At 42.5% G+C, this 25,897-nt stretch overlaps 1 protein-coding gene across 1 annotated transcript in view; it reads right to left on the reverse strand.

Annotated features, from left to right (window-relative positions):
- Positions 1-25,897, reverse strand: part of TBX15 (T-box 15) — a 96,475-nt gene that overhangs the window by 17,654 nt on the left and 52,924 nt on the right. Inside the window, exons 2-6 of the mRNA XM_010567511.1 lie at positions 19,463-19,676; positions 11,565-11,666; positions 9,606-9,777; positions 9,065-9,232; positions 5,569-5,633 (exon numbers count right to left, since the gene is read on the reverse strand). Of these exons, the coding sequence (XP_010565813.1) occupies positions 5,569-5,633; positions 9,065-9,232; positions 9,606-9,777; positions 11,565-11,666; positions 19,463-19,676 (721 nt within the window). The remainder of the gene's footprint in view (positions 1-5,568; positions 5,634-9,064; positions 9,233-9,605; positions 9,778-11,564; positions 11,667-19,462; positions 19,677-25,897) is intronic.

The following is a 25,897-nucleotide window of genomic DNA, read 5'->3' on the forward strand; positions in this document are numbered from 1 at the left end:
AAGAAATAAAAGAGTAAATCAGGAATAAAACGCTGCTTTTAAGGGTTGGATCCCACTGCACCTGTGAGCTGATAGAGGATAAATGGCAGCACCGAGTGTACCAAAGCAGCTTGCAAAGCTGCTCTATTCCTGTCCTGTATACCAGGGAAAGGAGAGATGCCAGCAGGGACCCACCTCCTCCCACTCCAGGGGAGCAGATCTAGAACAGTCCCTTTGCTGTGGACACAGATCCTGTCACCTTCCCCTTTCCACACTGCAACTGCCAGCAGCAACACTGTGGCTTCACCGGATTCACAGATTGCCCCTGTAATGCTGAGGGCAGCACTGCAGCTACAGGTACCTGAAAAATGGATGCCAAACTCCACAGCTGGCTTAAAGCCACCTCTTTCCTCTTCCTGCCCCAAATGAGAGTCCTTTACTTCCCCAGAGGTGTGCACATGTTGGACATGCATTATAAAACACCCTCTCTAAGTATGCAGGTGACAGAGCTCAAAGGTATGTCCAGTTCTCCTACGCACAAATTTAGGTCCCTATATACTAGATCCTCCTTTTTTTCCCATTTTTTGGTTTGTTGAGTTTTTTTTTCTTTGTGCAGACCGAATGTTGTGGGTGTTTTTGAAAGAGTATCTAAGCAGAACACATCCTTACTGAACTTTCACATCATTCCATGCATCAGACAAGATCTACGAGATAACAGCCTCATGTGCTAACCTGCTAGGCACCTACCACCCCATGTACAGAGTCTTGCAAAAAAAGAACGTGCAGCCATGCAAAAACCAGCTTTAGTGAGAAGGCACACCAGCTTTGAGTGATTGATTTTATAACTCTATCCCCAGCCTTTCAATGTATTTTTTTTAATCCTCTCTGTGATGTATTCCTGTTTGTGAAAGGTGAGCTGAAGAGGTGGGAATCAAGAAACTCCATCGTTGTCAACTCTAACACCCCTCCCTCCCATAGCAGTTTGTGACATTGGTGTGGTACCAAGGTATCCAGAGCCACATCACAGACCTCCACCACAGGGCACAAAGGTAATGCTCTCTTAGGCAGCAGAAACACTGGAGTGCTATGCTATTTTGTGTGTGTTCCAGCCCCTAACAGGGAAAACAAACTCCACTTAGCCCATGAAGAGAAATTTTGGGACAGCAATAAATGCTGACAAAAAAAAGAATTGTTTTCAGTATTTCTGAAATCTCAGCAACTTCTTCTGGGCTTTGGTGAGGGCTGCTGGTACCAAGTGTGCTGAACGTTATCCATGTGGCATGCACTTTCTCTTCCAAAGAACTGCACTGAAAAATTGACTTCAAACTGTCTATCAGGCCATAAACCCTCCCCTCTCACACCATCTTTATGAAGGAAGTAAAAAAAGTATCAGAAGAGGACTCACTGCCAGCTTTATTTTAATAAGGTCAGTCCTTTAAAAGGTATCCAAAATTTGCTCTCTCTTTTTCATTCATTCTTTTATTTTTAGTGCTATAAAGTTTTAATAATAGGCAATAAATGAAACAGTTCCATTGTCTGAAAAATGAAAAAAGATGTACGAGCTATCTGTGCACCTCCATAATCCATCCCATATGGCTGACCTTGCCATTCCCGCTGCACGCAGGATTCAGGTCATCGTTTCATTGTTCACTGGGGAAGCCAAACTATTGGCTCCAAGCACCCTCCTGGCTCTCTTACCCTAGACAAAAGCTCAAAGAGCATTTCCAACACAAACAACTTTTATCCACCTCAGCTGCCCACATCTGAAAAGAAAGTGCTGTTGCTTGCCTTCAGCTTAGGGTTTTTTTTCTTCCTTCACCCTGCTGGGTTTCCTGACTGTTGTCCCTTCTGGCTTCCTCCTGGATAAGGAGCTCCCCCAAGCATCCCACTGTCAAATGAACTTTACTCAGTCTCCAAAAATAGGCTCTGTGGCATTAAACCTGCACCCTCGCTACCCAAACATTTGGCTAGCTGAGCTCCATATGTCAAAAACTCTGGTTCTCAATCTCTTGAAGTTCAGGAAAGCACCGCAGTAAAACCTGCCTCGTACATACATTACATAGGTATCCTTTCACCACCAGGACCGGTTCTCTTGTTTCGCTTTTACAGATGCTTCACGTGCTTTTGCAGATAAAGCAAAGAGGGACCAAAAGTCATGTAGAGGTAATCTCTAATAAGAGGGAACTAAGACTCAGCCTTCTAACACAGGCTAACTCCCTAACTCATCAAGGCTGACAGCTAGGTTTCTGAACACCATTTGTTAACATGGTTTGAGTGCTCCGAGACTGCAAAACAACGTCCAGCTGTCGAGCAGTTTGCATCCTTCCCTCTGAAATATCTCACTGCTCCTTCTCCCAGCGCAAGGACTGAGGTGGTCAGCTGTGAAGGGAGACAACCGTGCAAGCAACTGAAGGAGATCCAAGAAGGGGTGTGTGAAAAGATCACTCTCCCAGATGGATACAGGCAGTTACATCGTGATGGGGTGTCCCCAGGGCAGCAGGATTTTAGCAGTCTCTTGTGCTAATGAAGGCAGAGCACACTCGTAAGGAAACATACAGGAAGGTTGTGAGCTGATGGAAGTAAAAGATTTAAAAGGGAAACTAGTTTTAAAAAGAGTCAACTCCGTCATTTCTGCAGCAGGCAACAACAGTGAAACAGTATGAGAATAAGAAATAAGCAAAAGAAAAACATCCATCTCCATTTCATGGAAAAGCCTCAAGCCATAGCAGAAAGGAAATGTCCTAGAGAAGAAGTGGCCTAAGAGCCCCTCTTCCCCCACCATACTCTACTTTTTCCAGTGTTTGGGTTTTTTCCTCCATCATTTGCTGGCAAACTCTAACCATGGCTTTGATTCCGTATCCTGATGTTGCTGGGATACGATGCCCTAGAGCAGTCTCAGACATTCTGTGGCCCCTGCTGCTGCCACACTGTTTATTTTTTTCCCTGTTTAAGACCTTATACAGAAAACCTCTTGGATGTATACTACGCTTGCCTGCTTCACAAATGGCCCCTTTTTCAAACTACCCCGTTTCTTTTCCGAAGGAGGCCTACATTTTCAGTGGGACGTTCTCCAGCTACAGCCTGATGCACTGTAGCTGATCAAAGTTGTTGTGGGGACATGGGAAGCTACGGAGCATCACAGCCGTCACTCCAGTTGACCAGCGATCCTGATGAGATCAGAAAGTCACGAGGGGAAGAGGAGCCAACCAGCAGTGTTAAAGTCCCATTTGGAGCGTCCTTCCCACACACAGCTTGGACCTTAATGCTTTTCTCCCTCCTATGTGGACATCTATGTACAGGTCCTTTTTCAAGGGAGCAGCGGAGCGGGTAGTGTCCTCGGCTAGTTGACAACAGCGGTGCAACCTTAGCCAGACCACTGCTTGTGAGGCAGGCGCCTGACTGCTATATATGCTTGCAAATACCTTTGCCTGTTTTTTCTTCCTAAAGCCTCAGGCTGCTCTCTTTGATGTGTAATACCTTAAAGATTTTAATTCCTCTTTACATCAGCAGAGAGCCTTACTGAGCCCTCCCCACAGCTGCAGCCATGTAGCAATTTCCTGCCCTTTCTTAAATCAATGAGCTACAAAGATCAGTAATTCCCAACCTTTTCAGGAAACTGTCCAAATTCACTGGGCTAGGACCTTATTAATGCCTTCCATGTTAATCTAGCCCACCATGTACCTGGAACTGCATCAATCCCTATTCTAAGCCCAGCTTCCAGCACAGCTGTATCTCTGCACACAGGGAAGACCTTGGACCCAGGGCACATACTACTTCCCCCGTGCAGGAGAGGAGAGCACAGTAAAAGTCACATATGCCTCAAGTATCAGAACTAACGCTCACGGCAGGAGTTAAGTAAGGGCCGTAACATCTTTTTGCATAGCTACAGTAAGGTAAGAACAGAGGACCTGAGCTAAGAAGTCACTAGGTCAGTAAGATGTTGTCTTTGTGATCATGGGGCGTGCAGCACTTAAATGGGGGATGGGAAACATGGGGCAGTTGCCCATTCACTGAACGCTTCCCGTACCAAACTGTGAACGAGGTAGCAGTCCTGGTGAACACACACAAGAAGAGCATGCAAGTAAAAACTGAATTACAGCGCCCATGGGGACAGCAAATGAGGGCCATGCACACGACTTTTGCTCTGGTCTGCGCAGAGCCTTGCTTTACAACCCTAGGGTTCTTGTAATGTAGTCATATATGTCTAATGCCATAATTAATTTAATGTTTAAAGCCTTTGTCACACTGATTTAAAGGATACCCATTTAGATTTGAAATATTTAGATCTGCTGCACACTCCGCTGGATTCATGAATGGCAGAAAAAGTTGAAACTTTTTATTTGGACTTTCATATTCTTTTTTGATAACTCTGTAATGTCTTTTACTAATACATAAGGTTTTTTGATTAAAGGTCCTGTTTTACTATTGCGTTGTTAGAATATAACATATTCTAAATAATGTTGAAGGTGTTCTACTTAACCTTTTCATAAAAATCCTGACAGAATTAAGCAACAAAGTGAAACAACTTGACATCACTAGAGAAAAACTAAAATTGTTTGAAACTAGAACATTTTTGCACTTTTATCCTGCAAACATATCAGAAACTCATTTTTTCTTCTAATGTAAAACAAGCATTTGTGCTCCATGGTTTAGAATTTCCTCTGAAAATTAAAATCTAAAAATTCCCTTCAGCCAGCTCTACATATGATAAAGAACAAACAAAATTGTCTAGGTCCCCTCTCCTACAGATTTCATTATTTTGCACAGTGTTATCCTATGACCTATTTGTCTGTTTTACAATCTGCAATCCTCCATTTTTCTACCTCTTGTTCTTCACTTTAGTAACAAAAAATTATTTTTTTTAAGAAACTCTACAGTACCTTTACAAGGTCATTTATTTTATCTAACTCTTTGGATATCAATGGCACCATATCAGTAATATGTGAACAGTTTACTAATAACTTATCAGAGATGCTAAAGAACATTTTAATTGTGTTTCTCAACAGCAAACGGAAAAGCTCAGAGGAACATGAAAATAATAGAAATGAGCATAAATAAATAAATTATCCAGCAGGAAAAAAACCTAACAGCAAAACATATGTACAGAAGAAAACAGCCTTGAAAGTAGTGGTAACAGAAGGAGTACTGAGGTACCAATGAACAGGAAATTAAACATGCGACAGCAAAAAAATAGTCACAGAAAAAATATTGTCAAGCAGGAAAGTGATAAGCTGTCTTCACAGATATGTTGTCTAAGAATATCTAAACCCTTGTGTCAGGGTTTGGGACTGCAGGATCCAGGCAGAGGTAGGAGCAGCACTGGAGGAGACTTCTGAAAAGAAACGGGGCAGTCTAGCTGGCTGACCTGGAAAGTATTTTCTAAGGAAGCCATCATTATACATTGGATCTGTTTAGGTAAAGTAAAACAGTCCTTGTATTTCCTCTAAGAACTAATCTACAGCAAATTTCTCCTGTAAAAATTAATTAGGATCACAAAACGCTTTCCTCGGCCCTAGACGCATGCCCTGTGCACTCATCAGGGGAAGGAGAGAGGAGATCAGTAAGGAAACACAAATAAGCTCCTCTTACCTGTTTCTCCCAGAATCTCTGAAACCTTTAGCAAAGGGGTTTCTGTCAATTTTTAATCTGGTGATCTACAAAGGAAGAAAAAGAGAATTAGTTGATCTCTCCCAACTTTTTTTCTTTCAACAAATGAAAATTACTGATGATTACCACTCTTGCCCAAACCACCTGTACGATGATCTTTCATATTTATTTCCCCAGACCTATATTACAGTTACCCTTCCGTTATCCATGAACAGATTATCTGCTTAGCAAATGAACAGTGCCAGAGACAGAAACCTGGCAGCATTGGGAAAATTGGCACAGCGCTGGGGCTGAGAAGCCGTTCCCGAAGGAGAAGTACACCTCGCACCCGGGTGCAAAACCCCAGGAACTATAACTCATCGGCAGCCATGCAGTTCGGGAAGCAGGCATACTGCTCAGGTTCGCTTGGTATCTGGGTTATCCCAGCCTCGACACTCTAGATATCCAGCAGCTGGATGCACTCCTGGACCTTCAAACAATGCTAAAGGAGAAGAGGCCAAGCAAAGCGCAGGCTACAGCCTCCAAAGACAGCAGCTGGCCACCCAGCCACGTGCACAAGGTGCTGCTCTTCTGGCCAGCACCTGGGTGGCCCTGCAAGGGTTTTCTGGTCTGGAAACCATCTTTTTTTTCTTTTTTTCCCTCCTCTGAACAAAGATGACAGCTGGACTGAGTGCTTTGGGGGAATCTTCCTTCCTGCTTTATTTTTAGGCATGAATTCCATGTTGGTAAATATGGAAAATAATATTGGGATTTTGACCTTGCAGCCCATGGTATCATATGCCCTGTCAGCTATTCCCCAACCTGGTGCAGCATGAGAGCTTCCCTCTGCCAGCCTCACCTCGTCCTGGAGACCCTCTCTCTGGAGTGAAAAGAGAGCGAGATCTCCAGATCCTATCAAATTTGAGGTGTTTTTGCTGAAACTGCTCAAAAGGGACTAGTTTAATACAGACTGATCTGAAACGGCTTTGCAGGTGTTTTGCTTCTGTCAGAACCAAGCCCTTACTCTGGGTATTAACCTCAGATCTGGAATGCAGCTCCTATTTTTGCAGAAGCTTAATTTGTGAACTTAATTTCCGCTAGCCTGACTTTGCAGCTGTCCTGGGACTTGTGTGTACAGAGGCAGATATGTTCTGTGGAGGATGGAATTACAGCAGAGGGAATCCCTGTGGTGGATTTGCTAACATTTTACAATTGTTTCCAGAGATGCTTCTCCCGGTAAGGCAAAGTTTTACAGCCACTGGAGGGCATGCAGGCAGATTCAGGGGATTTAAATTTATTTTTAATTAAAAGGTTTCTCCAACCCATCAGAATCTCCTTTATTTGTATTATAAAAATCCACCCCCCAATCATGGGGGGTGGAGGGGCGCAAAACACCCGAATGCTTGGAATTCAGAGAGACAGGAAGAAATTTCAGTGCTTCTTTACGGTGAGGTGGCTTACAGAGCCAGTGCCTGACAGAGATCCCTCCCTTAGCACCTCCCTTACCTGCATAATTATAGTTCTGGTCATTAGGGAAGACTGACAGGCTTCTTTCCTGTCATTTATTCTCCCTTCTCTATCCTCTTTCCATGTCTGGTCTACAGTTAAAAGTTTGTGGAATACATGTGTTTGGGCAAGGGGGGCAGGAAATTTCAAATGCTGCAATGACAGCAAATCCACCATTGTGTTGTAATATTTTTTCCTCCTGGAATGGTTGATCCATTTTGGATCCCAATTTAAGTCAATTCAAGCGGATCAAACAGAGAAAAATTTAGGAGTGAGTATCCAGAAGCAGTCATGAGAGCACTGTAAGCACGTGTGCTCTCTCTTACATGTCGCAAAATAAAAACTCTATAACAATTCACTAAATTTTTACAATTCACAGTTGTTACAAATTGGCTAAATATTACAATCTGCCCTGAGCTGACTTGACATGGGTCTGTCTTTCAGTCCAAGAATACTAAATATAATGACATCCACTGAGTTCATGAAGTCATTCTCCAGAAGCACAGATGTTGTCCTGGAAAAAATATTTACTTCACCACTTCTGATTCAAGACCCCTCTGCAATTTATGGCAGAAAACTGTATAACCTGTTTCCCTAACAGGCTTGATAACAGATTATTTTTCTTCTAAGCCAGTTTGGACCCTCATTCTAGCTTATAACAGTACCTTGCACTCTCTAAGTGGACACACTATTAACACAGCAAAAAGCTTCACCAACTGAGATTGTTTCACATGGCTGGGAAAAAATTACCTTACACAGTCCTTTCAATGCCATCACAACCCCCAACCCAGTAAGGAGGAGATTGACAGGAAAGGGAAATGGGATGTGCACAGTACCTCTCACCTGAGAATAAAACAGGGAGTATGTGTACACGAACAAGAGAAGAGGAGCACACTGAGCCCAAAGCGTGACAGAGGTGGTCTGAAGCCTAATGAATCCCTGGGGCAGAGGTAGCTGGCAGATGAGCAATACATAAGGAGAGTACAAAGGGAATGGGTGGATATAAGGAGCTCTCAATGTGTGCAACAAACACGCCTGCAGAAGCAATGAAGCAGGCCATCTCCTCAAAGACTAGGACATCATCTTTCACTGGCCACTGAAGGAGAAGGAAGAGCACACATGTGTGTAAGCCACAGCGAGGCCTTTCCAAATCTCCTTTCTTTGCTGGTGTCTCAAATACTTACATTCTCAAATGCTCACATTTTCCTAGCAATTAAGTTCTTCTTAAAGATATAACTCTGGGGAAGATAGGGATAGACAGGGAATTCTGTAGTCAAACACTAGTGTGCACTGAAATTATGTTTCTTAGTGCTATGAAGTCTAGTTTAAGAAAAAGGGCAGATTAGTAAAAAAGCTCAGTAGTCAAGGTCTCTACAGATAGGATCCCACTGTGGCAACATTTTTTCCTTATGATATCTGGAGTCAATAGTAACACTCTCTCCACTGGGAACTGTGCAAGATCTGAATAAAACGTGAATTATGCATGAGAATTTCAGTTCATATGCAATAGGGACTGCTGCTGCTCATGTTCAAAGGCTTCTTTTGTCAGCAAACTGATGAGATTGCACTTCTCTAAAATTTTTTCCTTCACTGCTAAAAAAACCCACAACCATGTGTTTTCTCTGTGAGGTAACAGATCTGGACTAGTTGTATTGCCTTAAAATTACAGTGGGGACAGGACACTGTAGTTTGTACCATAAGACAGCAAGAAAATGTGAACATAATACATCTCTTTATGGTTGATCTCACCTATTTACTTTACAGTAAAAACTGCAGGCATCTTATCTGCAAGGTGGTTTTCTGGCTAGATACCTCATGTCTACACATTATGCCATAGCAAGCATTTTCGTTCTGTGCAGAAAAAAAACAGCGAGCCTGTAAAGTGTACACACTCTACACATTTCTTAGAGAAGTTAATGTTTCAAACATGAAGAGCACACTGATATTTATATGAACACCCAACACAAAAGGAGCCTGAAGCATGCAGCTTTACCTGTTGATTTTGGTAGGCTGTCACTGTGGTGAAGACAGTCTCAGGGAAGTTGAAGGTTTTCACCCCATCTCCTGAAGGAACTGGCTTTGTAGGAGAAAGATCACTGCTGAAATCCTTGCGGATGACATGAACACGGGGCTGGTACTTATGCATTGAATGTAAGATTATCTGAAGAGAAAACAAAAGGAGAAGGAAAAGGATTTTTTTTTTTTTCCAAAATATTCTACCCTACATCCAGATGTACAAGGAAGCAGGGATGGAGTAAGGGCTAATATGAAGAAAATTACCCTTTTCTTACAAGCATGTATGAGACGAAATTTGTGCTACGTGCAGAGAGAAAAGGGCTTTATTGCTCTATAGGGTCAGGCAACTTTTTGAGGAAAAGCACTGAAGTGGGGAAAAAAGCTCCATAATTCTGGAGGGTGGCTACAGACACGTGTGCCCAGCAGGACACAGGAGCACGGAAGGAGCAGCAGCACCCTTTCGAGTCTGAGAGGAGTGAGGCTGGGGCAGCAGGCACCAGGATTAGCTTCTAACTTACGTGGCCTTGATCATCAAGCTCGTTGTTGGTCAGCTTGAGCTTGTCAAAACTGACCACCTGCCTCATCCAAGTGTCTCCAGAAGCCAGCGAGTCCGGGTGGATGTAAACCCTCGGGGGCACTGGGGAGTCAGCATTGCCAGCCACCATCCACTTGGAGCTGTGATACACATACCTGAAGAGGAAGGGGAGATGGCTAAGAGAAGTTGTCACTCACTCACTGGAGGAACATTTCCAGGGCTCCCCCTCCCCTGTCACCCTACCGCACGCACCCCAAGCTCTCATTTGCAGTCAGGGGAGAATGTGCTTTATTGCAACCTCCTACCTTCTAAATGAAAGCCAGATTACCCCTGAGCCACTTGTTCAGACTTGATTCCTTATTAAAACCACCTTTGCAGTTATTTTCCCTGTAAAACTCTGCCACATGTGCCTTCTCAACTCCTTAACCCTCTCTCAGCCAGAGTAAGAGGCTAGGAAATATGGTTAAACAAAGCCCTCTCTGCAAATATTAATAAATACCCTGTGATTTCCAGAAAACTGCACTGGCTGCCATGCCAGGCTGTGCAAAACACATGTGTCTTCACCCGGAAAGGGCAAAATCCAATGGATACCACTAGAACAATTGATAAAACAGAATTTCTGGTTTGAAATGTTGCAAAATAGGAAATTCTGTATAGTATTACAAATGTTGGGATTAGAGGAACAAATAATTTTTGTGTTCCTGGTCTTTTGTGATCTTCTGTGTTCCTGATCTAGCCATCTTATACATGCCATAAATTTCTCTACCACAGCTTTGCCTAGACATTTTTTTTTTCTTTCTGTCCTGCGGCTCCTTCAGCCAAAGGCATTTCACAAACAGTCCTGCTGACACCTCTGAGTTCTGCCCTGTGCTGCCCCTCATTGGGTCTGTACTTGACTCTGCTAAGCTGTTTCAGTCCTTACCTACAAACAGTGACTCATTTCCTGTATTTTCACAAGAAATGCAAAAAAAAAAAAAAAAGAGTCTGTTCCTTCCACTGCTACTTTGCTCTATGTGGCTGCACAAGGTAACAAGGACAGAAAAAAAATGTAAGACAACATATTTATTTTCGATGTTAATGCTGTCAGAACCACACTCAAAGAAAGGGGAAAAACATCAAGCTGAGTATCAGACGCTACCTTGATGCTTCCCAGGAAAAGCATTTTCCTGAGAAACATTGCACAATCTGAGAGCAAAAATGTAATATTTAGCATTTCAAGCAGTGGATCAATTCTTGAATCCTTGGAATGTGGTGCAGTCAAGACTATTTGGGGAAAAGATTTGCTCTCAGGAGTCTTTTAATGAGTATAGATAAGTCACCTCTGTCTGGATAGTTTTCTGGGATGCGGAGGACCATGAGTTTTCCAGAGTACTTTTTAGGATCGGAAGCCCATTAATATCAGAGAAAACTCTTCTTCCTGTCTTTCAGCTCAGCAGTGGAGATTCACCAAAAGGTTTCTCAATGGCTCCAGGCTGTAGGTCAGAGTCTATATCCCCTGTGGCTGCTGTACTGGGTAGTGAAGGCTTTTAAAACAAAAATCACCCAGTGCAGTTCAGGCCAGACCTGAGGTGCCCATCTTAGTTCAGCTGCTACTTGCCCATTCCTTTCTCGCTGAAGTAGCTTTAGAGGCTTCAGACTCCCCATTGATAATTCCAGGTATCAGTTTCCTCAGACAGTTGTTGCTAATCATGTCAATTGTGAAATGCATGCCAGGGATCTCCCTGATTAAAAACTGCTATTTGAAAAGAGCAAGATTTAAATCCGAAAGTGCAAGAGAGTATATTAAACCTCTGGGTTTGTGTCTCATGATTCTGGTCAAATCAGCTATGTTGGTGTAAATCAACACGGTCTCCTCCAGCATACCTTTGCAATGGTGTATAACGGCATATCCATTGACAGTAAGTTATCACAAGATTCCTACCTCTGCACCTAAAAAGCTTACCTGTATCGCTTGTTATCCACAGGCACAATGTCCATGGCAATATAATACTGCTGGTGAGGATCCAAGCCTGTAATTTTCACTCTCATGGCTGGAAACATTCTCCTAGGAAAAGAAGAGTGGAAATAAGGAAGAAAACAGTGAATAAGGGAGCTGAAGGGGCTCCTTAGACCTCTCACTGACACCAGGAGCACACTGCTTTACACAGCCCAGTTCTTGGCATGACTCCTCTGGGCTTGGTGTGGGTAGCAAAGACCGTGCTGGCAGTGGTTTGACTCTTCAAATTTTTCCCACTTAAGAAAAAGGATAGCAGGATAGCAGCCTGTGGGTGACAATAAAACATTCCCAGTCAAGCACTCTGTCTGTTCATAGCTCCAAGCAGACATTTTTGCTGTGGTCCAGACAAATTATCCTCTCTAGGCATTTCTAGAATGAGAACCTTCTTCCTGCTGACCATCCATCTATAATTCTCTCTGTTTTTCCATTGAACACAGGATCACTTTAGTTCTCTTTTTTGAGAAAATCACATTTCAGTATAGAGTTTGATAGTACTGGAGTAATATTCAAAGCATATCCATCATCCTGAAAGGTCCTCTCACTCTCATGTTTATAGTTTAAGAAAAAATGTCCCTCAAATTAATCTGCTCATTAGGCATATATTTAACAGAAACACTGGCATTATCGTCATGGTTTCCTTGAAGTCCTGGTAGTATTTCACACAGTCTTTTTAATAAGTATTGTCTTTTCTACATCATATGATCCAGATCTGTCTTAAGCATTTTCTCCTGATAGGCAAGTTATGAAACTCTACACCAGCAAAAATCAATTCCCAGCCTTTCTTTTCTTGTCTGAGCACAGGTTTAGCTCTGCTGTGCGCCAGTCACTGTTCTGGATGTGTTTGTAGCTAGGCAATTATTTCAGAAGAGAACAGCTCAGAACAATTTTAACCTCAAAGGATGTCAGTGTTGCTGTGGCCATGGCATAATTTCTCCTTCTTAAAAATTTTCTGGTTGCCAGTAGTCCAACTGCCATTCTACACTTCCCTCAAACAGCACGCTGACTGAATTGTTTATGCCATATCATATTTGCAACTAATGTGGCATTTTAATGTTCTCATAAAATCTGAGGAGCAAAACTGGGTGTAGTGCAAAAGGAAACGAGCAGCAGAGCCCTGAAAGAAATCCCGTGTTGTTTCACTGACTGTTAACTCAAACCCAAGCTCTACTTGAGTGGCTTCTCAGCCCTTATCGGAGAAAACCTTGAACTGAGGTCCTACAGGATGTTGTTATTCAATTGCATGACTTCTGCCCCGAACATACAGAGCTTTGGTAGGAGAAACTCTGGAAGTACTGGGTGTTCATACGAAATTACATTCTGCTCCTCTGATACCTAGATATATCCATACGGAATGAGGGTGGTTTGGACGGAAGGAGGATATTAAAGGGGAATTTAAAATCACAATGCCAAAATCATGGAAAAGCATATAAGAAATGTTTGTCCACTGTGTCTAGGGGCCATCCCTAGAAACCATCGTGCCTCTTTCCTTTCTATTTAGTGAGGAGCAGTGAAATGTCAGAGAAGTTTTCGATCTCCTCCCAACATTTCTGTTTCTTAAAGTATTACCAGCAGACACAGCCTGAAGGAGGAAGAAAACAGGAAAGTTTATGTCAGCATCACCAAACAAGTCTCAAACTTTGCACTGAAGGGGTGTGACCATGAATATAGCTACAGACATAATACAAGCTATTTTATTCTTTCCCATCCAGGCCACATATACCCACTTGCAGAAGAGGGTGGGAAGGAGGAGTTTGGTGCTCAGCCTTTGCTCTACCCGCAGCTCTTCCATTTCAGCCCACTGAGAAGGAAAGTTCTGAACTATTAGTAACTGCATCTGCCTTGGAAAAGGGCATTTATCGTGGGGGGCAGGGAGAGCACCAGCCCACAGCCAGCAGAGCACAGCTAACCCGAGTTATGAGAGACATAAAACTGTCAGAAAAATTGTCTGCAGAAACCCTTCAAGGAGAGAGCAGATTTGTGCAACTGATGGTGTGAGTTTGCTAGCTGAATCATTTTGGGGGAAAAAAGGAATAATGGATTAGTCTTCAGTGGCTTGAGGGCATTACCTTGTTTCTACCACAATGGCTCATTAAATCCGCCGAGCCAAATGGGTACAGGATGTGGCATTTTACAGTCCAGCTCTCCTTAATTGGAGAGAGGTGGCTTGGGAGCAGCTTAAGAGGTAGGTCATGTTTCAGAGGGTTGATGAGAAACCCAGGATTAAACCTGAGTCTCTTTGGGTCTAACTCCACACACTCTATTGGGAAAATTGAACACCGTGTATCCCAAGAAGCTCTCTCCAAATCTGCAGCCCCGTGTAAAGTTGCAGTATAGCCTGTGGGGTTGTTTGCTTATGAAATACCTTGTAAAAGATTACCGCAGACCATTCAACAGGCTTAGAGGCTAATCTCTAAAATGATTGGGGAGAGCTCCACTGATCCCACTGCTTTCTCTAAGGTTTAAGTGTACTTTTAAAGTTTTGTAAATTATTACTGTTTTTCTTTTCTGTGGGTGTAAAAGTAACTCAGGTTTCTTTGCCATAAGGATGTGGCCTGGAACTGTCACAGCAGGTCTCCAGCAGCACTGCTGCGTGGAAAGCGGAAAATGGAAAAGGCAGAGGCAAACAGTGGCAACTTAGGGATGTACTCAGGTGTAATCCAGGTTAAGTCCTTGTGCTCTGTGTTTCCTCTTGCCCTCCCAGAGGCACCAGCCCTATAGAAAGTAGGAGGCTCAAAGGTTTGGAAGGAATTCAGGCCATTCGAATACAAGAACCTTTCATCTAGAAAGATACCAGCTAGCTTTATAGTCAACAGCTAGAGACATGAAGGCTGTCTGTTTTCATAGGCAACACGTGATGACTTCTGATATATTTTAGGAGGAGGTTTTATATCAGCAGCAGTTTGGGATAATCAAGTTATTTATATGTTAGCTTTACCACTCAGCAGGAAAAGAGTCTTCCTAAACTTAGAATACGAGCTTACACACAGTACCCTTTTAGGGGAAATATGATGTGATACAAAATAAGTTATTACAATTATTTTATGACTACTTAGAAGTGTTTTAAAAAGCATTTTTGTAACAACCATGTGCCTCAGTTTACTCAATTCCTGTCTCCTTCCATAACGAGAATGACGTTTATGAAACTCTGAATGTGAAGAAAATTAATGATAAAGATCTCTAAAACTTGATTAAAATAGTGTTTGCCAGAACAGTAGTGTACTGATATTAAGAACCATGTTTGGGAACTTTTAGAAATAGAAAGAAGTAATTGGATTGTGGCAGCCAGCATTATTTTTTTGTTGTTGTTTAAAATTTTCATTTAACACAAAAATACAGCTCAATTTTCCTTTGTGAAAATTGTTCAAAGAAGGAGGATCACAGGTATATCCCCAAATTGGATTTTTTTTTCCCCAAGCATAAAGCTTCAGTTTCTAATCCACAGGGGTCTCAAGGTACCAACTCTTATCCCTGCCCCTCAAACCAGCACATGTGAAGCTTGTGTCAAGTTGGATCTGTCTTCATCAGAGCATGGGCCAGATGACCTCCAAAGATCCTTTCCAATGTAAATTCATTCTCTCTTTCACAGCTTAATGTTAGAGATGGCAATTCCCCATTAGGTGGTAAGAAATTAAAGGTACCTGGCAGGTTGTCTCAAAACACAAATGCAATTCCTGAAGCCCTTCAGACATTGGAAATACTCCTGTACAGACAGCTTAGTGAAGTCAGATGAGAGTTTAAAAGGACTGACACAATTTACTGTACAGTTTTCATGTTTAGTGTAATGATTCATACACTGTGTGAACAACTTAAGATTAAATTTCCTTAAGGGTGACATCTGCCAAATGCAAACCCAAAAATGAAAGGATGTACTCTCCAATTGTAGCAAAAGACAATTTGTCTATTGACAGTAACAAGCAGAGTAGTTATTTCCCAGTCATAAAAAAAATCTGAGAAACTCTGCAAAATAAACCGATTTAGGTTTGCAGATTAAGTGTGCACAGTGTTTACAATGTGCATGAGTTTACAGGGCAGCCTGAAGTTATCCTTGCCATTTTATACCTCATATTTCCTTGCATTTAAGACTGGTGCCAAATGCATATTTCTTTATAAAAACTAACCTGTGAGGAGTGAAAGTGAGGGAAGCGAAGGGAAGGCAAGGCAAGGGAAAGGAGGCAGGAATGCCTTTCTGTTTCCCTCTGCAGCATGGGATCATGTAGAGGAGATGTTTGTGTTGAGAGGAAAGGCTGAGGGCAGGGTTTGGGAGCAAAAGGATTTATTGCTTATGAGGGAGAGGGAGCCCAGCAGATCTTCTCAGTAGCTCCCAAAGGGGACATTTTTCTGGAAGGTGGAGAAAGCCCACTGGGCCAGGACCTCTGGGCAGCAGTTTGGTAGCTGTAACCTGCCAGTCCTTGCTCTGAGAAGTTCACTCCATGGGCCCCTTCAGCATCAACAGAGCTTTGCAACAAAATCCCTGCTGCTGTCTCTAACTGAAAAGCACTGTGGGGCCCTTCCTTCCTTCCACCAGAAAGAAAAAAAACCATTTGGTAACAGCCTCAAGTACATGTTTCAAACAACTCTGACTCATGGTTTCAGGGAGGCAAAGAAACTCCAGACAAAATACCATTTAACCTATCAGGAGGCACAGAGGAGTCAGGAGAGAACAAGGTCACCTGTTCCACTCACTGCTGGCTTTTCCACTCCTATTTCTGAGCCCAGCCTCAGCACTTAGGTTTGAGCCATCCCACAGTACAGATGTGATTAACCAGGATCTGACAGGCAAGATCATTTCCCTTATTGTTGAAATGAGATCCTGGCTCTGTGACAGGTAGAACCTGGGTCTCCAGACCTCCCGGCTGTGTGGTCGCACTTGGATAGCCACCTCCATGAACAGTAGGCTACACTTCCCTCCAGAGCAGGACTCCAAGCACTCTTCATAGTGTATTGCCCCAATAATAGGTGCATATTGCTTTCCCCTTTGGGCAGCATTTCTGTGCAGCAGTTAATTAACAGTTACCCCTGCAGCTCAGGTGACCATGGACTTTAGCTAGGGATTGTAGGGAGGTGGGGAGGGATTCAGATTCCTCTGCTGATGTTGCCAGGGTACGTGCGTGATCACCGTTAGTGAAGGAGAGTAGAGATGAAGAGTTAAAGATGTTTTTAGGACTAGTTGCTTAAATCAGTATGACCTGGGGCTTACGTTGAATTTATTTTGCATAAGAGTCTAAGATTGCCTTTCAAAGAAAAAGGAGATAAAGGTGATTGCAGATTGAATGCGCTGCAGCTGACAAAGCTATTTACATCTTTTGCACAAAGAACAAAGGAGTCTTGTTATAAGCTTCCTATTAAATTCTGAATAATAATATTCTGATGGAAAGGAAGAAAGGAAAAGTTCTAAGAGGACTTAAGTGGGTTTATGGAAGCAGATAAAAAAAGACATCTATAAATACAGCATCAAAAAAAGAAAAAACAAAGCAGAATTAAATGGGAGTGGGAGTCTGAAAGTTAAAAAGTGTAGTAGGCCTGACGCAGGCAGGATATAGCTCCAGAAATATGTTTGAAATGAGAACGTAGGTTAGAAACTAGCATTACACAGCAAGAGCAGAAAGACATTGTGGGGTCAGGCAGGAACCAAGCAGTGCCTTACTAGTCATAGAAAATTAAGGAGCAGCTGTAGTTATAGGCAACCGAGTCTGTAATTATAAGGACTTTCAAAACAAGAAGGTCTTACAGAACTCAAACAGGGTTTCCAAACAGAAAGCAACAAGAGCAGCAAAATCTTCCCCAGGGAAAGAAGAAGTTGCAAATTACACTGTGCATCTCTCACAATTTCAATAAGTAATAGGAAATCTTCAGGACATAATGCCAGTTCTGCTATTTTTGCCAGAAATCATACAACCTAATCTATGGGATGCCTCATATATCATGCATACCATATGGAGAAACAGGACTGCTAGACTCCGCTCTCACCCAGCACAGACACATCCTCTCTGAAAGAAAAAATGTTTAACCTGAGAGGTTTTATTTCCCCAGAATATTTCACTGTGTTTTTCTCCATGAACCCTTCCTTCTCCAGGACCCCTGCCGATGCTGCCAAGGTTTTTGTGAGAAGTTGCATTGAACTATTTGCAAAATTGCAGTGGTATTGATATTGTAACTTTTTGGGTGACTTTTTTTAAAAAAAAAAAATGTAATCAGGGTATGGCTTTTTAAGATCCCAGCAAAGTCAGCTACTTCATTCAGAAATATGTGAGCTGCTGAGATCATCTTCATACCACTAAGCTCTGGGCATTTTAGTGTACACTGGTGTTGGTGGGCTTTGAGATACTTGGGCTGCAGTTAAGTCTATCCACTCCATGTATCATAAGAGAATTAATTATAGTTAATCCAACAGGTAACAATATATTATCTTTATTTTCTGAGACAGCATGGCCCAGGCACCAGGACAACAAAATCAGAAGCAAGGAACTTGGTTCTGCCAGTGTCATATTTAACAATGCTGGACAGATCAGTTAATCTGTTTAGGTCTCAATTTCACCCCTTATGAAAAGAGGATAATCATAATTTTCTCTGCATCTGCTTTGGCATCTCCAGAGAAAAGGTGTTGCATAATAGCAAGTGTTATCATTCCTGTTACTTTGCCTCTTCCATTTGAGACCGAAGGGCAAAACCAGCAGCCCACTCTGTGCTGATGCAAGATGCTTCCTGTGCCAATGAGATCGTATATCTAAAACTGGGAGCTAACGTCGTTCTGATAATCTTCTTCAGGGATTATCTGGGTTGTTTGTCCGGTACAACTTTCCTCAAATTATCTGGACTTCCTGGGGCTATAGAGCAATAGAGCTCACTTCACAAGAACGTTAAACAACAATTCTAGCTGTTCTGGCAAATTCTGAGAGCCCAGGCATGAAGCAAAGTTATAAAGACTAGAGCACGCTGGTTTTTCCCCAAAACTTGGGAAAAAGTTCCCTTCTGCGGGGGGGCAGAACAGCTCCTGGGGCGGTCACGTGGTTCTTTGCCGGTCGCCGGCTCTGTCCGTGGTGCTGATTCATGGGAATTCAAACACCAGTAGTAAGGTGGGAGTAAGGAACATGGCGTTAAGGCAAACGTGGCTAAAAATCCTGGTTTGAGGGGTCTAGAAATTTACAACTAGCTTCCAGTTGTGTTTTGGCAAGCAGACTTCTAGCCGGTTTTTAACAGAAGACAGCAATAAAGATCTTACCCTCGGCTAACAGCATGGCAGGGTGAGTTTTAATTTTTTTAAAAAACTGGCTTATTAGTGGTTCTTCCTAACCTCAGCTGACATGATACTAGTTGCAATAGCAGAGGGAAACACTCAGCCTGCACATTTTTTTTATACAGGAAGTCATTATCATTTTGTCTATTTAGAACTGCAGGAAGACATTCATTTGGTGCAAAGGTGAGTTTGAATTTCACTGTATTTGAGATTAAATCAACTGGCTCCTGAAGCGCTATAAGAACTTGAAAGGAAACTCAAATGGCTCACCCCCAAATTCATAACTCATCTTAAATTCAGTACAGCCAACAGTACAATGATCATTTCCTGATTTATTTGCTCAGAGGAAAGACTATCCTCAACAGTTTCCTGCAGCTGCCAGTTCTCCTTTGGAGTCGCTGATTCAAGCGGTAATATGAAACAACTTTACCTGTCTTAAGAAAGCTAATAGGAGATACAGCTGTGAAACTCTGACAGCCATTTAATTTTTCCTGCAGATTTATTCCTTTGGCTTACCAAGAAGAAAAAAAGGGTCTCTTTCTTAAAAAAAATTAATTTGTTTTGTTATGATTTTTTTTTTTAACTAGACAGAAAGCCAGAGATATCTTACCTGCCTGCTTTTGTGATGATCATCTCTGTCCCAATATCATGAAATCTTTTCCAGAGGTCAGCACACTGCAGCTCTACCTGGATTTCTTCCATGGATGAAGGTGGAGGAGGCTGAGGGCCTGAGCCACCAGATGTAAGGTCAGAATGGGAGCCAAATGAGCAGGACGTCCTTTCTGCCAGCACCTCTGTGTCTGACCCAGTGCTCTGCTCTGAGTCTGCAAAGTAAACACGCCAGGTAAGACACTTCAGTTCTACCTGCTGTGAGTGGTAAAGGGAGGGAGTAGGAAAGCCAACAAGGGAAGTGCTAAAAAAACAGTACAATTGCCTTTATATATATATAAACACACACATATATATTTATGGATTGTTGTGATTTATGGCCCGATTTGGGGCTTTGGGTTTCCAACATGACATCTGGCATTTTTGTAAAGTTTTAGAAACAGCTGAAAAAAGAACCCTCAACATAAAATATAAATAGTAAGGAACAATGCTGGGAATGGAGTACAAAATATAGATTAAAAAAATAGAAATGAAAAAAAATAATTCAACCCATAGTTTCAGTCCAAGATTAGATGGGCTCACTGGAAAACTACATTCCATTTAATTGAATATACTCCCGCATTACTATTGAAGAGTTGGTTATTTTTAAACAACACATTTTTTTCTTTTTAATATTCTTGTCATCAAAAATAATGAGCATTTTTTTATTTTGCTATTTGGCAGCACCATTTTGGAAATGTGTTTTATTTGCTCCTATAATATCTTTTTTGGAACAGTGATGTTTCCTGGGAAAATAATTGTGCAGCTTTTGGTGAGGAAAATGCTCTAGGCTACTGAAGGACAAAAAGGGGAGATAGTAAACATATGGAATATGTTACCAAGGAAAGCAATTGAAGCAAACTGCAGAAAAGACCACACAAGACAACCACCTCTCTTTATGGGGGAGAAGGCAGCAGCTTGCTCAAAAAATAAGCAAGCAAGCAAACAAACAAGTGAGGTTGGACTAGTTTAAAAGTCCAGGTTGGCATGTTCAGTCAGATGGCCATTTCTCTGCAAAAATCTCTCATGTATGCATTAGGTAGGTATGATATAGATATGGTCCTAGTTCTCATACAATAGGGCTATGGTGGAATTTTGCAAAGAGCAGTGTTATTTTGCAACAGGGTGCACACTCCCATTACATCAAAATAATTCACAATACATTCAGCAAAGCAATGTATTTATGTTTTGAACCTGATTTTTTAGAAATTGGCACTAGTATCGAATAGATGATTGACAAAGGAATAAAGTGGTATGAAGCTCTCCATCAAATGGCTCATTAAGAGCTCTGTGGATTTCAAAGAAGGTACAGAAACAATACTTTCATGCCCTCATTGATCACATAGCTACAAGCATCCCAGTGAAGGAATAAAACAGCTATTTATATGTATTCTCTACACTAAGAAAGAAAGAGATACCTCTGTCTGCAGGGGAAACTTAAGGAGACAAAAAGTAACAACCTGTGTTAAAAATGTGATGAAATCACCCTAGCTAAAATTCTTTCCATACCAAGCAAATGCCAGAAACTCTTTAATAACCCTGAGGTCATGCAGGCTAAGCCTCTGATTTACAGTGTTTCTGAGACACTGTCTCCTGGAGCAGCTTGCACATCAGTGCAGAGGACTATAGCTAAGAAGAGGCTGGAAGATGCCACCTGCAGATCCCAGCCCTACCTCCTGCCACATGGAAACATTTCTGGAAAATTCGTACTGCTGCAGTGGCATGGACATAAACTGTTTGGCCGATAGTATACGAGAAGCTTCCAGCCCCAAGTGCCATCAGGAAGCATTTATGTTCTGCAAGAACCCTAGGTGATATGTCATTGGATAGTGGACATTGTGCTCAAAGGACGTTTTCGGTAAACTTTGCTAGCGATTCAGACAATCTGCCAGTACAATGTAGAAATTCTGTAAGACACTAGAAAGGTTCGGTATGTATTGCTCCCAATCCATTTTGAATATGGAGTCCTTTATGTCTCCCGCTGACTTCCAAGTTGGGCTGAAGCAATAACACGTCCATCCCTCTAAAGGAGTGTCTCAAACCTACCAAGAGACGATTGTTACATGGAGACCAGTACTACACCTCAAACTGATATCCTAGACACAAGCTGATTCAATATAATAGGAGATAACCTGCTGGGGTTCTGTGACCACAAGACAGAGAATCAATCTGAGAGTACAGAGGGGCCGAGACATTTGCTCCCTGTTTCAGGAGCCCAGTGATGCAGGAGCAAAGTAATAATTATCTGCTTCCTCTAGTTCAAATTATTCCACCTCAAAGGGTAGGAGGGGGTAAGCCTGAGTAGGGGTCACGACGCTTAGGACATTTGCTTTCATAGTGCTGGTTAATCACTTTATCCTCCAACCAAAAGCAAGAGTATGCTTCACAAATCACAGTAAGACTTTTTTGTATATCTACTCATGTGCTGAACCATTAACCAGAAGTCTTACATCTTCTCTGAGGTCCTGAGAAAGTAAAGGTAAACTACACTGGGAGTCTGAAGAAAGCCTTGGGAAAAGCTTCCATTATGGAGTCCTCCCAAAACGAGGTACTAAACTGCAGATTTGAACCTAAAGAGACTGGTTCAAGCACTCAGCAACTCTGCACCCTCTGAAGCAGTACAGTAAATGGCCAACAGATGGCACTTGGCTAGGTGCTGTCACCGCATCATTCCAGCATTCCCCGGACAGTCTTTCAAACTGGGTACGTGGCTGGAGCCTTGGGAATTGACTGGAATTGCATGCTGCAGAAAATTAAGTATCAGAGGCTTAAGGCCCCTTCACTGATTTTGTGCTGATATCATTCCACTGACTTTACAGACTTTTGGAGGGTTTTATTGACAATGATGGAAGTGGAAGGAGAGCCATAACCCTGGATATAATTTGTCTTTCTGGTACAAATCAAAAATTGCAAAAGGAATTCACTAATTACTGATAAGCCAGTATCTACCCAACCATGCAGTACCACACAAAGGAGAAAAGAACTTTTTTTCTTCCAAGGACTATTATTTTGTGCCCTGAACTATGATCTATAATTACCCCCAAACTAGTGCACAGAACAGCAAGTACCTCTCCTTCCTCCAATTTTGGAACTGGGAGAGGGAGAGTCACTAGTGTTGCCACTCTTAGTTCACTCTCGGTAGGCATTGAGGTGGGTTTTGTGTTTTCTTCAGCCTTTCCTGAGCTAAGCCCTCCTGAGTGGTGTCACCCAGTTGGAGACACTGACTTCATTCCAGACCCGGGGAATTCAGGGGAAGTTAAGTGCATCTGACATATGAAAATCATCCTTAATAACATCCAGCTCTATAACACTCTGTGACTCTTAACTAGAGTTCTCTACATGTGTTAGGATTCTGAATTAATCAAGAGACAGGTGTCAACATCTGTAAGTGAGCAATATACAGAGGGGTACACGGTGAACCAGTCTCAATATGTAGTAAGTAATTGTGGTGGCTAGCACAGCTCAAGCCACTCTGCTGCACATATTTGCTCACAATGAAACAAGATGGGAAGAAGATCCGAGTTTTCTTCCAGCATTTGAACTGGAAGCTTGTTTTTCTTCATCCGCCAGCTTCAGTGGGGTACAACTTTGCTAAACTCAAAGACATTACTTCTACTTTAAGTCGGTGGAAGCAAAGGAGGATTAGGGAATAGCTCCTGAAGCTCTGACAAAATAGAACATGCCTGTGAACACATGGAGGTGCAGAGTGCAGCTGGCACTACATACCGTGTCTGACTGAAGGAAAAAGAGAAATATTTCTGCAGGGGATAAGCTTCCTAACATTTCTTCTAGCTCCAAAGTGACAAGATAAGATTATTTGCCTTTCCTTAAAGGGGTGCCTTGTACAAAAGCCCACATGCTGAGTTCAAGGTCTGGCCACAGGGACATGCAGGATCTCCCCCATGCAGTGGCTTCCTTTCAGAGTTAGGAGACCTTCTCAGACTACCACCACAGGAATGCTGGTTCTCTGGTGCCATGTTAGGTCGCAATCCATGCCACTTTTGGCATGTGTTAGGCAAGTAGCAATTAAGGCAGTTTCATGGTTTTCTTTTGCTAGGGTAGAGTACAGTCCTTGAGAAAGGACACTCCAAAACCAAACTCATCCATTGCTGGCAACTAGAAAAAGTAGTAGTAGTTACAACCAAGGTTTCTAAACCTACAGTATTCCATTGGACTTTCAGTTGAGACAGTCTCAGGTCAAAACATTCCTCATTGCTTTTATGGGCACCCATGGACTTGCACTTCCTGATCTTCCCTACTTTTCTCTACAAGGTCCTTCCCCTCACCCGTCTGCTTGAAGAAGGGCCCTTCCTGCTGCACCATAGCTATCGAGGTGAACATGTCCAAAGCTCCTGCTGACTGCACAGTTTGTATCACTCTGCCTCTTTCATTTTCCCCTTGCTCATCTCTTCTAAAATCATCCATTTCCACTCTTGCTCATTCCTTATGTTTTCTTTTTCTGATGTTTCCACCAATTATTTCTGCTGTTCTGTGGAGTGGTGTGTAGCCAGAAGAAAACACAGCCATTTTGGTCTGTGTGGAGAAGGACCCAGTGACCACAGGGGAATGCCAATGCTTAACTCCTCCAGACTAATATGGTCTCCCCAGAGACAATCCAGAGAAAAGTTCCTAAAATACTGTCCCTTATTACAGGCAGCTTGCTGGACAAGCAGGCTGACCAAGTGGTTTTGACCATGGGACTTGGCCTGATCTGTCAAAAACAGACAGGCTCTTGCAAGCGTATTTCAAGTAGCTTGAAACTATCTAATGTGATGCTACTGAAAAGTTCATGGAGAAGACCCACGGGTTCAATGTGCAAAAAAACCCTCTGAGGCCCGAAGTGTAGCTCTCTTTCACTGCCACTGTGCAAAAAGGCTGTTCCCTTTCTATGACCCTGTTGGATGGCTTCCTCTCATCCCTTCTTACCACACTGACCATGTACCCAGCTGCTGCAGTGTAAGTGTTGGACCTGGAGGAGAGGAAATTTCTCAGCACTTTCAGCAACCTTTCAGCCTACCAACAAGACCACAGGGTCACTTTCAGAGCTTCCAGGGATACCGTGACCGTTGCTGAGATTACAGAGGAACATTGAACAAGTTCAGATTTTTTTTTTTTCCTTAATCCTTCTCCCATTTCTACTATCTTCAGATCGCCCTGGAAATCCTCAGCTCATAATTTCTTTTGATCCACAAATTCCCAGGCTTCTTGTTGGCAGATCGGCAGGAAAACACCATTCTCACAAGGATGATGACTCTGAGGTCAGCAGCCCCACTGAGTGCCCCAAGATGATGGAAAATAACCCCAACCGGCTTCCTGCACCAACACCATGTATCCTGGGATCAGAGCCCTTTTACACAAAACAGTGAGCTGCTACTGCCTAACTTCTTTCTACAGCTCAGCTGCCTCGTATTCCTCATGTACATTCCCTGCTTTTTCATCAGTCTGGTACAAGAGGCAAACTGGTATGTGAGACATTAAAAGACATTAATTTCCTAAGCAACTTCATACATGGATCTTCAGCAGAATTTTCTCTGCAGCTGGAGCACAGCAGGGATACAGCTCCCCTTATTTAACCAATAAAACAAAAAGAAAGGACTCAGTTTAGTCCTTGGCCATATCATGCAGCTTATACATTCAACAAATGTTTTACTCCAAGGTATCAAAGAATGTAAACTACAGGAGTGAGAACAGTGACAAAAACCTTATATACATAAAACACCACCTACCCAGAGGAGCGCAAAAAACTTATTCTCTTTCTCTTTTTTCTTTTTCTTTTTCTTTTTTATTTTATTTGCATATTTGTAGATGTCTAATGTAGATCCTGTCAGATTCCATTAGCATAAAGATTTCTCTCTGGTGGAATGTGGCAGCTGTTACAAGCTGTTAGTTTTTTTTTTTTAACTGTTTATTTTTGTTTGCAAAGTTTGTGAACATTTAGTGCAACAGGTGGTCCTTCCCTCTGCCCTGCAGCCGATTTGCTGGCAATCAGGATCTGCAGACTACAAAGAAGGTACAAAATCCTGGACATGCATGGGCAGAGAAAATTTGGGAGACATCACTTCCCCCCCCCGCCCCCCCATGAACTCAGCTGAAATTAGCAGAGCAGACACTTTGCTTTTGCTGCTGGTTGCAAACAGATCTCACAGTTCATTTTATATTTCTAATTTTCAAACTGGCTACTGCCACCCCACAAAATCAGTGGCATAGGAACCATGCATATAGCAGTGTGACACTACAGGAACCCAGAAACAAAATGTCACAGCCCTATGAAGGGGAAAGAGCAGAAACTTATGAAGTCCGAATGGTTTGGAAGAGTGGAAGTTCATCTGGCTACTGGTGCAGCTACTTCAGGTATACAACTGTTTTACTCCAATAGCTAATACTTGGGCAGAAGCCA

Source organism: Haliaeetus leucocephalus, unplaced genomic scaffold (genome assembly GCF_000737465.1).
Source record: "Haliaeetus leucocephalus isolate CR32 unplaced genomic scaffold, Haliaeetus_leucocephalus-4.0 Scaffold228, whole genome shotgun sequence".
NCBI lineage: Eukaryota > Metazoa > Chordata > Aves > Accipitriformes > Accipitridae > Haliaeetus > Haliaeetus leucocephalus.